This window comes from Schistocerca nitens, chromosome 1 (genome assembly GCF_023898315.1).
Source record: "Schistocerca nitens isolate TAMUIC-IGC-003100 chromosome 1, iqSchNite1.1, whole genome shotgun sequence".
Classification (NCBI taxonomy): Eukaryota; Metazoa; Arthropoda; class Insecta; order Orthoptera; family Acrididae; genus Schistocerca; species Schistocerca nitens.
Window position 1 is genome coordinate 529,211,376 of NC_064614.1, and position 18,189 is coordinate 529,229,564.

At 40.1% G+C, this 18,189-nt stretch overlaps 1 protein-coding gene across 2 annotated transcripts in view; it reads right to left on the reverse strand.

Moving 5' to 3' along the window:
• Positions 1-18,189, reverse strand: part of LOC126253517 (putative serine protease K12H4.7) — a 108,858-nt gene that overhangs the window by 2,023 nt on the left and 88,646 nt on the right. For both annotated transcript variants that reach the window (XM_049954903.1, XM_049954894.1), the window contains exon 8: positions 10,283-10,452. In XM_049954903.1, coding sequence (XP_049810860.1) covers positions 10,283-10,452 — 170 coding nt within the window. The remainder of the gene's footprint in view (positions 1-10,282; positions 10,453-18,189) is intronic.

Sequence of the window (18,189 nt, forward strand, 5' to 3'; positions counted from 1 at the left end):
TCTCTACATACTGCATTTATTATCTCTACTTCTTATTTTGCTTGAATTTCATTTTACTTATAAACCCTTCTTTTACTTAAATCTTCATCTGCATTATTCTGTCCATAATGCAACAGGTATTTAGGTTATGTTTGTATGATGATTAATGTGCAAAATTGGATATCTGGTAAAGAAAAATACATTTTTTACACCATTGCACAGTCAAAATAAATAGATTACTTCATCTGTTGTTTTTAGTCGATAAAACAGAATTTTCAAATAACTTAATATTATAATGAATAAATATGATTAAATTCATATTCACAAAAATTTCGATCGGAAAAAGAATGATGTAAAGAAAAAGATAACAATGAAAAAGCTGATAAGGTGAATAAAATGTCAGAAAGGAGTAGAAATAAAAAAATACATTTAAACCAAATAATAGAATAAAAATAATCGTTAAAGTTATTTTGATGAAGATTTAAAAATAATCAAATTAACTGCTCCTGACTAGGTTCAAAGCCATAACCACAACCTCCTGTGTGTGAAACTATTATCCTATCCACACCACCACACAACCAATCAATGTAATCCAACTTTTTTTTAACATTATTGAGCCTCATGCAAAATTCTAATATATTTTTTCGTCAGTTACTTGCGAGGGCCCACCAGGGTAATGGGTTGCAGGGTTGGATATCTGGGATCTCAACCCACATCTCCATAAATTTGGTTTCAAAAATCAATCTCATTGCTTGGGACCTCTCCTTGTTATAACAGAGAAATGCGTACATTTGTCTGCTAGCTAAAGTTTGTACTATGAAAAATTGTGGACACTAAAATGCGTCAGTTTTAGGTGCAAGTTGTTTTGAACTACGGTTGCATAAGATACCTGTATGAGTCGGGCCTCAACAACCGTATTTACAAAGGTACCAATCACAGCAAGCATCTGCCCAGTAGCCCTTATAAAATGTTTTATGCAGTCCATTTTGCTTTTCTTTGTGTGTCCTTCATTATTTTCTTTTCTTATTTTGAAATGAAGGATAAGGTTAACACTGGTCCATTATGGGGTTCAAATTCAATTCTCGTGTTAGCAGGAGATGATCCATGCATCAGTTCTGTTTTCTCAAAAACACAGGCTGGCTGAACTACAAGATCAATGTGGGGCTAGTTCCCCTTGCACTGCTCCTCAACTACTCGCCATTTGCAGCTCTCATTTGTTCACACTCGTGGCCACCAGCAATGCTATGGTGTTCACAGTTGGCGACAATGCTGATTATCTTCCTATAAAGTGTGAATAGAGTTATTTTTGGTTCTACATCCACTTTAAGTATCTCTTCAGTACCATCTGTAATGTTAATCAAGTACGTATCGTATGTCCCATGTACCTGATGAGGTTTGAACCCACAACCACAACCCCCTACATGTGAAACTATTACCCTATCCACTACACCACACAACCAGTTAATGTAATACAACTCTCTTTAGCATCATGACCATCACGCAAAATTCCAAAATACTTTCGTCAATTACTTGCACATGAGGGCCCCCCAGGGTGAATGGCTGCAATGCGTGATACCTGGGATCTTCACCTACATCTCCATAAATTTAGCTTCAAAAAGTTGATCCCATTCTAGGGACCTCTCCTTGCTATAAAAGAGAAACACTTACATTTGTCTGCTGGCTAAGGTTAATACTGTGAGAAATTGTGGACACTATAACGTGTGCATTTTTGTGTATTTGTCAGAAACAGTCCCATGTTTTAGTAACTGTGTAGTACGTAGTACCACTGCTTGCATTGCAACAGGTGTTTGTTTTGGGTTGAAAGGCACTTATACAGTTGTAGGATGCTTCAGATGAGTTGCACCTTCTGCCGTCTTTAATATGTCACTGTGATTGTTGAGTTGGTGATCATTTGCTCACAGGTCCAGGCATTGCTGGCTTCTGTCACACAGATTGAGGCTGTTGTCAATGGGATCACTGTGCGGGGTTGGCTGTGGGGATCTAAAGGACATTCACCACATCCCACGTGCCCCGTGAGTGGTACACCACTGTGGTTGCCTCAGGTATTGTCCACACTGAGGCTGACCCCTTACCTGTGGTTGTGTGGGAGGTCATTCTAAGGTGTAGCGGGCAGCAAAGGGCCTGCTTGGTTCATCTGATGGATAGGTTTCAGATGCTATCTGCGTCTGATAAACATTCTGAGCCAATGCAGTCACTTGCTATGTTTCAGGGGAAGCCTCTCAGCCTGCAAGATATGGACAGTCACAAACAGTGGAATTACTGGTATTTGTAAGCACCAATGTTAGGTGTGTCATGGGGGGCCTGTTAGCGATACAGCTGCCAAGGAAGGAAAGGGACCCAATGTGCACTCTGTGTGCATACTGGAAAGAGTCATTCCATGTTTCTGAATGCTAAGAAGAGCACAGAGTGCAGCCAACTACTGGTGGTGGTTCATGTTGGTGCTAATGATGTGCATCACTTTGAACTGGAAGAGATTCTCTATGGTTGTGGGTTACTAGCTGAAATGGTAAATAGTGTCAGTCTTGCTTGTGAGATACGAGGGCTATTCAGAAACTAGGGAATATTTTGGCACTTTTTTTTAAAAAAAAAGAAAACTAAGAACAAGAAATACATTTTATTACACACATTTGAAACAGCAACTGGCATACTACTTTTCCACATAGGCACCAAACACATTGAGGCACTTATCATAGTGATGGACAAGCTTTGAAAAACCTTTGTCACAAAATTCTGCTGCCTGAGACTTCAGCCAGTTCTTCATCTTGGGGAAACAAGTGGAAGTAGCTTGGTGCAAGATCGGGGCTGTAGGGCGGATGAAGGAAAATTTCCCATTTGAATGAATTAAGGAGTTCTTTAGTGTGGTTTGCCATGTGAGGTCAGGCGTTGTCGTGCAAAAACAAAATTTTTGACGTCAGCTTTATTCGGTGTTTGTTTTCAACTGCTCTTCTAAGGCCGTGCAAAGTTTGGCAATACTGGGCAGAATTTATGGTTGCTCCACGTTCGAAAAAATCAATAAGAAGCACACCTCGCCTATCCCAAAACATTGTCACCATCAACTTCCTTGCTGACAAGGTTTGCAAACATTTTCTTGGTTTCTGGGGGGGACCTTGTGTGTCCCACACTTCATGGACTGTAATTTTGTCTTGCAATTGACGTGTTTCACCCAAGTATTGTCACAAGTTACTATTCGATCCAGTAATGGATCACCATGTTTGTGGTAGGCCTCCAGAAATGTCAACACTGCCCCCCATTCACTGTTCTTTTTGTTGCTCTGTAAGCATTTTGGGCACCCATCATGCACAAAATTTGTGGTAGCCTAGTTTTTGAGTGACAATTTCAAACAACAACATCGGTGAAACTTGTGGAAAAGAAAGCGAAAGCTCCGTTACTGTGAAGTGACAGTTTTCATGAATCATTTCATCAAGTTAGTGACAAGATCGTCAGTCACAATTCTCAGGCGTCCACTTTTCTCTTCATCATGAACTTTGGTTTGGCCATTTTTAAATGAAATGCACGATTTCCGGATGGAACATTAACTCATTATGTTGTTTCCATACACTTTGCACAGTTCACGATAAATTTCTATAGGTTTTAGGTTTTTGGCCAACAAAAACCGTATCACAGACCATACCTCACAACTGGTGGGATTTTCGATTGCAGTGCACATTTCAAATTCGAATATTAAAAAAAAAAAAAAACCAGATGTGCAGAGACGTTCCTGCTGTCACGGATAGATACTGACTGAGCTGCTGAGCATGCACATACCAAAATATATGCGATCAGTGTGCGCCTAGTGGTGTCAGACGGAAATGTTCCCTACTTTCTGAATAGCCCTTGTAAAAGCAGAGCTCATCATCTGTAGCATCATCGACAGGATGAAATGCAGACCTTTGGTTCAGGATCAAGTGGAGGGTCTGAATCAGAGGCCCCGATGATTCTACACCGATGCATGCTGCAGATTCCTCAATTTGTGTCACAGAGTGGTCAGTTTTCGGGTTCTACTTAATAGATCAGGTGTCCACTGCCCATAGGAAGTGGCTACATAGGCAGCAGGCGCTGTGTGTAGTGGACTAGGCAGTTTTTTTTGGGTTAGAGGGTCTCGGGAAACTGTAGAAGGGGCATCTGCCTAAAAGTGGCAGGGCAAACACAGGACTAGGGTAGACCTAGCAACAATTACTATTGTAGTTGTAAACTGTAGTAGCTGTGTTGGGAAAGAACCAGAACTTCAAGTGCTATCCAAAAGCAGTAAAGCTCAAATTGTTATAGGTACTGAAAGCTGGCTAAAGTCGGAATAAGTTCAGCCAAAATTCAGCAAGGACCTGACTGTGTTAAGAAAAGATAGATTAAATACAGTTAGTGCTAAAGTGTTTATTGCTTTCAGAAGAACTTTAGCTTGTAGTGAAATTGAAGTAGATGGTTTCTGTGAGTTAGTACAGACAGAAGTTGTACTTGACAACCCAAATAAATTAATTATTGGTTTATTTTACAGATACAGCTGCTGAACAGTTCAATGAAAACTTGAGTCTTATTCCAAATACATAACCCAGTCATACAATTATAGTTGGTGGTGACTTCAATCTACCCTTGACAGGTTCGCAAAAATACATGATTGGTAATGTTTTACTGAAGCTCAAAACTTAGTGCAAGCTTCAATGCAAGATGCTTTTAATAGTTACCACAATGGAACTCCATCTTGAAATCTGGCAGTTAAACCAAAGAAATTTGGGTGGTCTATATGGTACACCAGCAGTAAGACAGAGTCAGTATCTCCACAGTGCAATACCAATGGCAACATTACTGATGACAGTGCCAATAAAGCGCAGTTACTAGCATGGTTTTTCCAAAATCACTTCACCAAAGAAAATTAAGTAAATATTCCAAAATTTGAATAAAGAAAAATTGCCAACATGAGCAATATATATGTAGATATCCTCAGTGTGGCGACACAGGTTAAATCACTTAATAAAGGCAAGGTCTCTGGTCCAGTTTGTTTACCATTTACGATCCTTTCAGAGTATACTGATACAAAAGCTCCATCCTTAGCAATCAAACACAACCGTTTGCTCATCGAAACGCCCCACCTAAAGAGTAGCAAGTTGCACACGTCACGCCAACAACCAAGAAAGAAAATAGGAGTAATCTGCTGAATTACAGACCCATATCATTAATATCTATTTGCAGCAGGGTTCTGGAATACATACTGTGTTTAAACTTTATGAATTACCTAAATGAAAATAGTCTATTGAGAAATAGCCAAGGTGGATTCAGAAAATGTCATTCTTGTGAAACACAATTTGCTAGTGATTCACACAAGATAATGAGTGCTATTGCAGTGTAAGTCAAATTGATTGATTATCTTTAGATTTCCAGATGGCTTTTGATACAGTTCCTCAGAAGCAACTTCGGATCAAGCTGCATGCCTACAAAGTAGCATCTCGACTGTTCAGCTGATTTCATGATTTCCTATCAGAAAAGGTCACAGTTCATAGTAAATGACCTAAAGTTATTTAGTAAAATAGAAACAATATCTGGTGTCCCCCAAGGGAATGGTATAGGCCCCCTCCTGTTCCTCATCTATATAAATACCTTAGGAGACAGTCTGAGCAACCCTCTTAGATTGTTTGCAGATGATGCTGTCATTTACCATCTTATAAAGTCAGCAGGTGATCATAATAAATTGCAAAATGATTTAGACAAAACATCTGTATGATGCAGAAAGTGGCAAATTGACTATAAATAATGCAAAGCATTTAGTAATCAACTTAAGTACTAAATGGAATCCATTAAATTGTGGTTAACACATGATAAATCACACAAATCTAAAGGCCATCAGCTCAAATAAATACTTAGGGATTGCAATTACAAATAACAAACTAGAATGATCTCACACCCAATGTTGGGGGGGGGGGGGGGGGGGGAATAGCAAACCAAAGACTACTATTTATTTGTAGGAAGCTTAGAAAATGCAACAGATCTGCTAAAGAGCCTGCCTATATGGTTGACCGTCCTCTTCCGGAGTGTTGCTGGATCGGGTGGGATCTGTATCAGATAGCATCGACTTAGGATATCGGGAAAGTTCACACAATGGAAGCTCATTTTGTACTATCTCGAAATAGGGGAGAGTGTGCCACAGATATGATACGCGAATTGGGGTGGCAATAATTAAAACAAAAGCAATTTCCATTGAAGCATGACCTTCTCATGAAATTTCAATTACCAGCTCTCTTCTCCAAATATGAAAATATTTTGTTGGCACCCACCAACATAGGGAGAAAGGGTCATTTTAATAAAATAAGAGAAATTAGAGCTCACACACAAATATTTAAGTGTTTGTTTTTCCTGTATGTCGTTCCACAGTGGAATTGTAAAGAAATAGCTCGAAGGTGGTTCAATGAATCCTCTGCCATGCACTTAACTGTGCATTTTGGAGTAGTCATGTAAATGCAGAACCAAAAGAAGGAAACAAGCAAAGATTTTTTTTGAAAAAAATGTTTACAGTTTTGAGGAAGGAAATATTCCACTCCCACTCTTTTGTTTTGTTTAGTGTACACAACATACAACTGAATAAAGAAGCAATTCCAAATATATAGTAGACATCAACTGCAACTACTCATTTGAAATATCTGACTGATGTCCATATCAAGAGCAGAAAATCATGTGCAAAGCTAGCTGGTGCTGAAATTTGAATACTGACTGCCTCATATATTTTTTCCTATTTTCAGTTATTACACAACCTTGTTCACATTGGAAAATGTTCAAACTAGCTGAAATATAAACTAGGGACTCCTTATGTTATCTGTAATAAACAGTACAACAAGAACTATGATAATAATTCTGCAGTCAGAAAAAAATTGTTCATACATGTATCATGCAGGAAAAGACAAAATACAGAGAGGAAGCAATTTATTTGTAAAAATTACTTATGATTTTCGTGCACAACAAAGAACAAAAGTACTTTATTATGAGAACATATAGCAGAGATGCTGAGTTGCATATAGACACAACAAATAGACTGTCACAAATAAGCTTTTTTTCAACAAGGCCTTTGTCGAAAATAGAACACACACACACACACACACACACACACACACACACACACACACACACAGTCTCTGGCAGCTGAACCCACACTGCGAGCAGCAGCAGTGCATGATGAGAGTGGCAACTGGGTGGGAGTAAGGAGAAGGCTGGGGCGGGTAGGGGTAGGGGTAGGGGTAGGGGTAGGGGTAGGGGTAGGGGTAGGGGTAGGGGTAGGGGTAGGGGTAACAGGGGAGGGATGGGGGACAGTGAAGTGCTGCTGAGGAGTGCGCAGGAACGAGGTGAAGAAAGGGTAGGGCAAATAGGAGCAGTCGGGAGGTTAGACAGAGGGTAGGGGTGAGGTAAGCGGGGGGGGGGGGGGGGGGAGTAGAGGAAAAGGAGAGAAGTAAAAAGACTGGGTGCGTTGGTGGAATAAGGGCTGTGTAGTGCTGGAATGGGAACAGGCTCCAGTGAGGACAATGATTAACGAAGGTTTAGGTCAGGAGGGTTACGGGTCGTAGTATATATTGCAGGAAGAGTTCTTATCTGCACAGTTCAGTAAAGCTCGTGTTTGGTGGAAAGGATCCATATGGCACAGGTTGTGAAGCAGTCATTGAAATGAAGGCTTTCATGTTGGGCAGCATGCTCAGCAACCGGGTGATCCACTTGTTTCTTGGCCTCAGTTTGTCAGTGGCCATTCATGCAGATGGACAGCTTGTTGGTTGTCATGACCACACAGACTGCAGCACAGTGGTTGCAGCTTAGCTTGTCGATTACGTGACTGTTTTCACAGGTAGCCTTGCCTTTGATGAGATAGGTGATGTTTGTGAACAGACTGGAGTAAATGGTGGTGGGAGGATGTATGGAACAGGGCTTGCATCATAGATGGGAGCAGCAGTGGCAGTGCACGATGGAAGTGGCAGCTGGGTGGGGCTAAGGAGGAGGCTGGGACAGGGAGGGTGAGCGGTAGTAGGGTAGGGGTGGGGGACAGTGAAGTGCTTCTGGGGAGCGTGCAGGGACAAGGTGGAGATGGGGTAGGTAGAGGTCTTGCATTGTAGATGCAAGACCTGTCCCATACATCCTCCCACCACCACCGACTCCAGTACAGTCACAATCATCACCTGTCTCTACCTGTGAAACCAGTCACGTAATCGACAAGCTAAACTGCAACCACTGTGCTGCATTCTATGTGGGCCTGACAACCAACAAGCCTGTCTGTCTATATGAATTGCCACCGATAAACAGTGGCCAAGAAACAAGAGGACCACCAGGGCACTGATTACACTGCCAAAACGACATCCTTCATTTCAATGACTGCTTCACAGCCTGTGCCACATGGCTCCTTCTCACCAACACCAGCTTTTCTGAACTGCACAGACAGGAACACTCCCTGCAATATATTCTATATTCCCGTAACCCTCCTGCCCTCAACCTTCATTAGTCATTGTCCTCACCCATCCAGCCCCATTCCCATTCCAGCACTACACAGCCCTCATTCCACTAACACACTGAATCTTTTTCCTTCTCTCATTTCCCGCTACCCCCTCCCCCCACCTCTTCCCTGCCCTCCATCTAATCTCCCGACTGCACCTAGCTGCTCTCCACTTCATCCCTGTGTGCTCCCCAGCGGCACTTCACTGTCCCCCACACCTATTGCTCCCACCCAATTGCCACTCCCATCATGCACTGCTGCTGCTGCTGCTGCTGCTGCTGCTGTTCACAGTGTAGCTTCAGCTGCCAGAGACTGCATTCGTGTGTGTGTGTGTGTGTGTGTGTGTGTGTGTGTGTGTCATCTATTTTCGACAAAGGCCTTGTTGGTCAAAAGTGTATTTGTTACAGTCTCTTTATTGCATCTTTCCTTTTCATGATATTGCTGCATTCCATCCTGGATTTTCCGTTGTTTGATTTTTAAGAACACTACTGTATGATATTTGGCCAAATAAATAATAGCCGCAGAATGTTGTGCTACAAGCATATGGAGAAAACTGGTAGTGTGATCTCCTTCTTGAACAGATCTTGGATAGGCAATTACTGGAGTTGCAGAAAATGTTGACAGTTAAAAAGAGAGTTATATAGACATGTTGCTGTACAAATATAATTCTAAATATATCATTGAAATCTTAGCTGTCAACATGCTGTATTCATTATAAACTCAGCGCGAGAAAGGAGTTTCTGTAAGATTTGTTAAAACCATCATAGACTGAGCAGCTCATGTCCTTAGCACAGTAACTAGATGAAAAGCATAAATTACAATCCACTAATGGGCATGTCTACTGAAAAGTTTCAAATGCTTATAGTTGCTAACCTCTGAAGACTGGAGACAATGCAACTGCAGTATTAGCTTTAATAAGAGTGCTGGAGGAACAAGAGGGACGTGAAAACTAATGCAAAAAAATTATTAGGATTGTGCAGTGACAATGACCATTTCTTTGAATAGCCAAAACTACACCACAGCAACAAATAAGTAGCTCATGTGAGTGTTGGCTTCTGTGGTCATTGCCACACTCAATGAATTCTTCTAGGTCTCTGACAGCATTGTCAGCAGTAAAACTGCTGATATTTCGGACACCATCTCGTGTGCAAATTGCAAAAGTTATCAAAGGCAACACCATGAAGGAGGTCACTTGCAATGTAGCCAAAAACCTTAAAATTTTACATACTGACAATGCATTCAAGACACAGAAGAATTTAATTACTGGCAACTAGTAGCTCTGTTTTATCATTCTTCTTTTGTGATCAGAAGCCTTGTTACCAACCTCCACAAACAGACCTATATGTTGCACTTATGTAGGTCAAAAGCAATATTTGCCTTTAATACAAATTAGTACACAATTAAATAATATAAATTTTGTAAAAAGTTGGAAGTTCTGTTCACTCTGCAATTCACAGGAAAACAGATAACTCAGGGTTTTAGTTGTGATAACAGCAAGAATTTGCATTCAGTTCGCTATTCACATCTCTTTTACCACTCAACAACCAGTAGTTAGTAAAATGTGTAATTCCTCCATATAAAGTCCTTAATTTTCATATCTTGTGCAACATGTAACATCAATAACTTCTGTGAACTCACTCACATAGAGACAGAACTATTTGTTACCACATTCTATAATCTTGCAGGGTAGACACCATGTATTAAAAATGATAATATCAAGTAGATACAGTAAAGAACATCAAAAAACAATTTAACTCTTCCTATTTCAAAACATACAAGATACACTGTACTAAGCAGATACACATCATAAGAACCCAAGTAAAAGTGACAAACCTTGTATAAAGATGGCAGGAGAATCTGATAGTAAAGTGTGTGTAATTCCCAGTGCATGCCAAGGATCTATTGAACCATGTACATACACAACACGGGTTGCCTGCAGTGCAAAGGCTCCATACAGTGTATTAGTACGGTAAGTGACAGCCTTTAGGAAATCAGAATTATACCTGCAACAGATGAAAGGCAAACTACAGTATTGTTTAACATAATGAGGAAAACTGGTCTGAAAGTTGATAAGATCATGAATGGCACAGAAAGCAGACTCAGTATTTTGAAAACAACTTGTAGTACTCATATTAGCATCTGTTGACTGGTACTTACAGACTGCATAAAAACTTCATGTGCATGTATTAAGATGGCGTTTAATAAAATAGAAAAGTTGTTTGGAACAACAACCTAAATGTGGATAGGGATCTGAAATGCCATCTTCCTGAAAGCAAGCCCAGTTTCTTTGTCAGTGAGTCATCTCACTCTGTACCTCTCTCTAATTTGTCTACAATTCTTGGTAGACTGAATTCATTGTTACTGGAAATACATTTTTATCCTATCTGAGCCACCAGTGCCCATCTTTACCCACAGCCTCAAAGTATCACAATTGAAGTCCTCTACTCTCTATTCAAACTTTTGTTTACAAACTTCCTTCTATGTTTCACTTTAATCACAAAATCACATTGACAAAAATCATGATTGTGTGAAATAAGGTTCTAGTTTTCTAGATTTTTTACAGTTATTTCCAAAAAAAGAGCTCTTAAAAATTTTGAATTCTATGAAGTAGAATTTCTTCAACATAGCTTCTAGTCTAGTTCAATGATGATTTCACCAAAAATAAATTTTGTTAAATAGTGAAAAGCCACAGAAATTAACACAAAAAGACAGTGAATCGATTCCCTATGGACACTGGTTAAAAGATGTACAAATACAGTCATTACCTGGAACACAGTGTTAATATAATCAAAGGATTTTCACATTCTGCTCACTTCTTTCAATATTTCTCTTTGATCATATATCTGACTGTCAAAACATAAATTTTTGACAACTGTTTTCCAATGTTACCCTCATTTTAATTACAGTCCACTGGTATGACATTGCACAGTATGCTTGGTTCCACGTGATTCTGAACTGAAAACCAGTATGGTATTTATGTTAATTAGATGTTCGATCGTACGACTGTGAACAGCTTCCCTTATGATTCAATCTCAGAAATGGAAAGCAATGGAAGTATCTTCCTATTGCCATATATGATGAAATGTCCTGAATAAAGGTTATGTACCACTACCTTTTGCTGCCAGAACAACATATGAAATTGGTTGTCATTAGAATTACACTGAGGCGATACAAGTCACGGGATAGCGCTATGCACATATACAGATGGTGATAGTATCGTGTAGACAAGGTATAAAAGGGTGGTGAATTGGTGGAGCTGCCATTTGTACTCAGATGATTCATGTGAAAAGGTTTCCAACATGATTGTGGCTACACGATGGGAATTAACAGACTCTGAACATGGAACGGTAGTTGGTGCTAGACACATGGGATATTCCGTTTCAGAAATCATTAGGGAGCTCAATATTCTGAGATACACGGTATCAAGAGTGTGTAGAGAATACCAAATTTGAGGCATAAACTCTCACCATGGACAACACAGTGGCCAACGGCCACCATTTAATTACTGAGACCGGAGTTTGTGTAGAGTTATTAGGGATAGCAAACAAGCAACACTGCACAAAATAACCAGAGGACTCAATGTGAGACATATGATGAATGTGTTCATTAGGACAGTGTGGCGAAATATGGGGTTAATGGCCTATGGCAACAGACGACTGACAAGTGCCTTTGTTAACTGTATGAAATCTTTCCTAGACTCATGACAATATCAGTTGGATCCTAAACAACTGGAAAACTGTGACCTTGTCAGATGAGTCCCAATTTCAGTTGGTAAGAGCTGATGGTATGCTCCAAGTATGGCACAGACTCCACAATGCCATGGACCGAAGTTGTGAACAAGGCACTGTGCCAACTGCTAGTGTCTCCATAATGATGTTGGCTTTGTTTACATGGAATGGACTGGGTCTCTGGTCCATCTGAACTGATCAATAACATGAAATGGCCACATTCAGGTGCTTGGAGACCATTTATAGCCATTCATGGACTTCATGTTCCCAAAAAACGACATCTGGTCACCAGGCCACAATTATTTGCGGCTGGTTTGAAGAACATTCTGGATGTTCAAGTGAATGATTTGGCCACCCAGATCACCTGACATGAATCCCAAAGAACATTTGTGGGACACAATCGAGAGGTCACTTTGTGCACAACAACCTGCACTGGCAACACTTTTGCATGCCTCAATATTTCTGCAGGGGACTTCCAACAACTTGTTGAGTCCATGTCACATTGAGTTGTTGCATTAAACTGGGTAAAAGGGGGACTGACATGATATTAGGAGGTATCCCATGAGTTCTGTCACCTCGGTGTATGTTGGACTATCTGACACATCTGACATATGACTTTGCACACAGACAAAGAATGAAATTTCACACATGCCTCATTTCTATGTGCACTGACTGGTAAGGACAAACATGCAGAAACTTCAAAACAAGATATTCAGAACATCTCAGAGCTTTTAAAAGCAACAGCTCCCATAGCACATTTGCTGACCACCTTGTAGATACCAATCACCACCCAACCGCAATAGAAACAGACTTAAGAATACTAAAACCCAGCCACAGCCAATACAGCAAACTGACCATTGACGAAAACTTCCATATCCAGAAGGCAATAGCAGAAGGAAAACAGCTCTTAAACGAATACACTACACTCTGCAAGGGCACACTATTTAACACATTAAAGGAACTTTACAAATAAAAACAGCACAAACAGATAAAGTCTACACACACACACACACACACACACACACACACACAACGCACACAACGCACACAAAATTCAAATTTGGCGCCGAACTCTCTGGTGAACAAATGAACACTGACTGGGCTGGGACACATAACAAACCACAATCACACTGTGTTCTGGTGAAGTGAAAAGTTTTTTACTACGTTATTTGTGGAAAATACTTGTTATAGTTACGTGTGCATCACAACACCTCAGCATGATGGGGAGAATGGAAGTGCTTGCCACACAAAAACGTAAGTAAAAACCAATACAGGTGCGAAAACATTGCGAAAAACTAAATTACATTCCAGAAGATAGGTTAACTCCCATCAAAAATCTTTATCATCATTGTAGCTGTTAAAGATTCATCATCTTTAACTTTTGCTTTATAGACATTCAAAATATCTCACACTTCAGCTTCCAATTTGACGTGATCGTCTTGCAGGTTTCTTAAAACTAAGCGTGTTTTTAGATCTTACTCTGCTTTTATTGCCTCTTCAAATGTATCACACATTTTGCATGTACCTGATAGGCTGGAGACAAGTATTGACATGAAGATTTCCTTTCCCCATACTGGCTCTGTAGTTAAGAATGCTTTTACAGCAGAAAATACATTAGCATTACAAAGTCTATCACTCAATTCTGAATGAAACGAGGGTTTTTCCAGTGACCATTAATCCTACCACCCCCAGACTAGGTGAATGAATCTCACAGCGAAACAGATGGTGGGAGTAAGCATATCTATGAAGAGTTGTAATCTTATAATGGAATTTTGAATGACTAGCTTTCGTCTAGAATGACTCTGCTGGAGATCTGATTATCTGTCTGATGTGGCAGCTTGCACTTTAGCTTCCTGCACTAGAGGTCTTGGGGTTTGGCTTTTCAAAACATTGGCCAGTCTTCCCAAGGCATGATAGGAAACACGGGAGATGACATGGACAACGAAAAGGATGATGAACATACCAGAGGAACAAAATGGCTAAGAAATATGGAAACATTGAAGAAGAATGTAAGAAAATGCAAAGGAACAGCAAGTCAGGAAAATACCCACATGAAATATAACATTGTGTTAGCAGTATTTACCTGTTAAGTGTAATTGCCACTTTAAATGCAGTGAGCACATTTCTGCAAAAAATTGGGAATTGATACATAGGTGTATTACTAGTTACCCTAATGGGATGCACAAATGACTTGGTTATGTAATGTTGTATAAACAGTAGTAGACAAACGACGTAAGAAAATACATTCTAATGAGGCTACTAGCCACAAAAGTGTAATGAGACAGTTCATATTATTTGGCAAAAGAGTTTGTAAAAAAAAAAAAATTTTCTACGTACGATCCAAATAAGCAATAAAAGAAATTATTATGAACAACAAATTTAAAAAAAAGGTCTCTAGAATAACTGAAAATGACAAAAGGGGATGAAAATCTCCTCCAAACAAGATCTCTGAGGAGAAACTGACATGGATCACTGACCATTTTAAAAGCATTCTTAACTACAGAGCCAGTATGGGGAAAGGAAATCTTCATGTCAATACTTGTCTCCAGCCTATCAGGTACATGCAAAATGTGTGATACACTTGAAGTGGCAATAAAAGCAGAGTACGATCTAAAACACGCTTAGTTTTAAGAAACCTGCAAGACGATCATGTCAAATTGGAAGCTGAAGTGTGAGATATTTTGAATGACTATAAAGCAAAAGTTAAAGATGATGAATCTTTAACAGCTACAATGTTTGGCATAGAGTACACTGTCCCCCTTATTTGAATATTGGTGAGGTCTGTCAATTATGACAGCTTCAGATGCTCAATTTCGTAATACATTCCTATTTAAAAGAAGGAGAAAAAAATAGTCATGAACATTTGACCTGAACACTGTGGGGCAAGAAGTTTGCAGGATATGATATCCTCACTCCGTCACTACATAGAAGATTCTCAGCCAGATATCATCCAAACCCTGTGACTTTTTAGCAACCACTATTACGGACAGCAAAAAAAATTGGAATATGTTGCGTTTCTTAATTTTTCTGGTCAACAAATAGTGACATCTCAAAAATATTGTTGTGCACAACCTTGTGAGTGGTCATACATACTTACAAAAAAAAAATGACATTAATTTTTCTTTCATAAGTCGAGAGCAAAAGAAGAGGACAGCCATCTTCATGCCACAGGCATATTGATGGACCTCGGACCGCATGGCTGTCAGATACATAAACGTTTCATAGTTCAAGACACGCAAGTTTATAGATTTTGAAAGCCTATCACATCACTACAAAGACTCCCAAAGTGTTTACAGAGAGGGCGCAAAGACATCACAAATGCAAAAAATAAAATTCTTCAAGCACTCAAGTCTTATGTGTCACAATAATGATTATACAGGAAAGTATTAAGCAATTGACCTCAAACCTAGTGAAACAGATTTGCAGGCACTCCTGCTAAGCGTCCGAAATTACATACCTGCACAGGCCATGGCAGCAAAGCCAATACCATACACGACGACAAAAGACATACAAAATTCTTAAATTTGTTCCACCGGTTCATCTTCTGTTCTTCCTATCATTTCCACATGCACCCCAAAGAGGAAAGGGCATGAGGTCCAGGATCATGAAAACATCCTACCCTCAAGATTTAGACATGATTAAGTTTGATTACCTCCTTAGATCAGTGTTTCAATGTGATGCAACTGTAGTTTCATTATTTGTTTGTACCAAAGTGCTCCAAGTGAATAAGATTTGAATGGTGTCATGCAAGTACCCTGGCAGTACCAGGGATTTGTTCGCAGATTAGCCTTTGAAAGTGAAATAATTGTGGGATAGGATGTGGTTGGCTCAGAGGATTAGGAAAGAGGTGGTGGACGTTGTATCAGGAGGACATGGGGAAAGGTACTGTTCCATGGCTGCAAGACCATATGCATGGGCATAGGAGATGATGGTGCACAAGGACGGTTCATCAGCAGTGAGCAACAAGGAACCTGGTGGTAACAGGACAGGAAATGTGGAGAGGCAGTGAAGGAAGTGAGTAGTGTGTTGAATGTAGGATGGGGGGTTACTGACAATAGTTTGGAGGTGTTGGCCACCAAAGGCAGAGATTTATTTTGTGGGAGAGTTGTACCCAGCCACAACAGGATGACCAGTAGAAAGACCTGCGAGATTGAGTTTGGGTAGTAGACAGAAAGACAGGAGTGCGAGGTGTTGCTTGTGTGAGAAGGGAGACAGATTCAAGTGTCAGGTTTCGGGAAGGGCTTAAGGCCTGGAAAAGCTGCTTGAGATCATGTTTAAATTCTGGGATGGGATAATGGTTATAAGGTTCATATGCAGAGATGTCAGAAAGATGGCAAACACCCTGAGCCACAGTCACGACCACTATGGTGGAGCCTTTGTCTACAGAAAGGATATGGTCTGCATTATTTTTCAGGTTATGGATGGCAATGTGTTCCATATAAGTGATGTCGGACTCACTGAGGAACAACTTCGGAAAGGTACATGGGATCAGGTTAGAAGTGAAGAATACCTGGCAGATTACCAGGGGATGCCTGGGTAGAAGGGGAAGGAGGATCACAGCAGGAAGAAGGTTGAAACTATTGTAACAAGATTCTATATGGGGGGGTTTAGATAAGTTGTTGTCAATGGGTAAGTGGCAAGGAAGTGTTTTCACTGCAAAGAATGAGCAAAAGAAGGAAGGGCCTTCAGAAGCCCTGTGTGGTTGTTGAAATTTGATTTGGGGCTAAAGATGAGGCCCTTAGAAAATACAGAGGCTTCTGCCTGGGTTGGAGATTTGGCAGAAAGATTGACAACAGTTTTACAGGATAGGTATTCAGGAGTTGTGTGTTTCATGAAGGGTGGAAGGAGTTTTTGAGGATGGGAGAGGGGCATGCGGGAAGTTGGATCAGAGTAGTGGGCTTTTTACTGGCTACAGGTAGCCCCAACAGGAGTAGCTCAGACAGCTTTCTCTAATGGTACTGGGATGCTGTTCCCAACTGTTTGAGGGCAAGAGTTTCTATTGCAGTGATGAAATTCAGGAAGTTGGGGCCACAGAATAAATGGAATTTACAAAAGAAATAGAGGCTATCAAATATGGTTTGAGCTTGGATTGTATGAGTATGAAGGACTAGTGTGGTGAGGATGAGGGGCTGGTGAAATTGGAAAAAGTGAAGGTTCTAGCAATAGAATGGATCATACCCTGAGATGCCAATATTGATGGTAAGCCCATTACACAAGGTACCATGTACCAGACAGGATTTTAGAATGAGGATGTGTGACCAGAGTTTGCCACAGGAAAAGGAGAGTTTCCTGGATTGGAGAAGGTAGAATGAGCAGGGAATCGTGGTTGGATGGGTGCGGAATCACAGGAGTAACACAAAATTTGTAGAAAAGGTGGATAACAATAAGCTCAAAATTTATGAAGTGTTACAACAGAAATAAATTGTGGGGACTTTATAGAGAGTTGTGTAGTAAGTTCAGATAATGTTTTAAAGAAGCAGGAAGTACTGGGTGCATTAGTAAACAAATAAATTCGATCACAAATTTATACGTGCAATCGTAAGTAATCATGCACAATTATACGAGGAGATCATAAATAAATACATGATATCTGCTTCAGCCATGTTTGGCAGTATAAATCAATATTGGAGAATACGTTTAAAAACTGCACTGGAGTTAAATGTTCGAAAAACGGGTGTCACCACAAGTGCAAGGTGTTGTAGCACAGCACTATTTAGTATGGTAGACTGTTACACCAGCAGGAATTCAAATTTTGCAACAGAAGCTGGTCAGTTCGTGGTTCGAAGGTAGGTACTGTAGAGGACAATGACGTATAGAAATATTAAGGAATAAAGAATGGACAATGAGTTTTAGATAAGTAGAGAGTTACACTAACAAAGGTAAAAGGATATGGTAAGGAAGAACCAAACTGGCGATGTGTAACAATAATGGAAATTCCTGGATGGAACAATATATAATATACGAGAAAGGCAACCGCTAATCTGTAACAGACTTATACGTGGAGCGCAATAA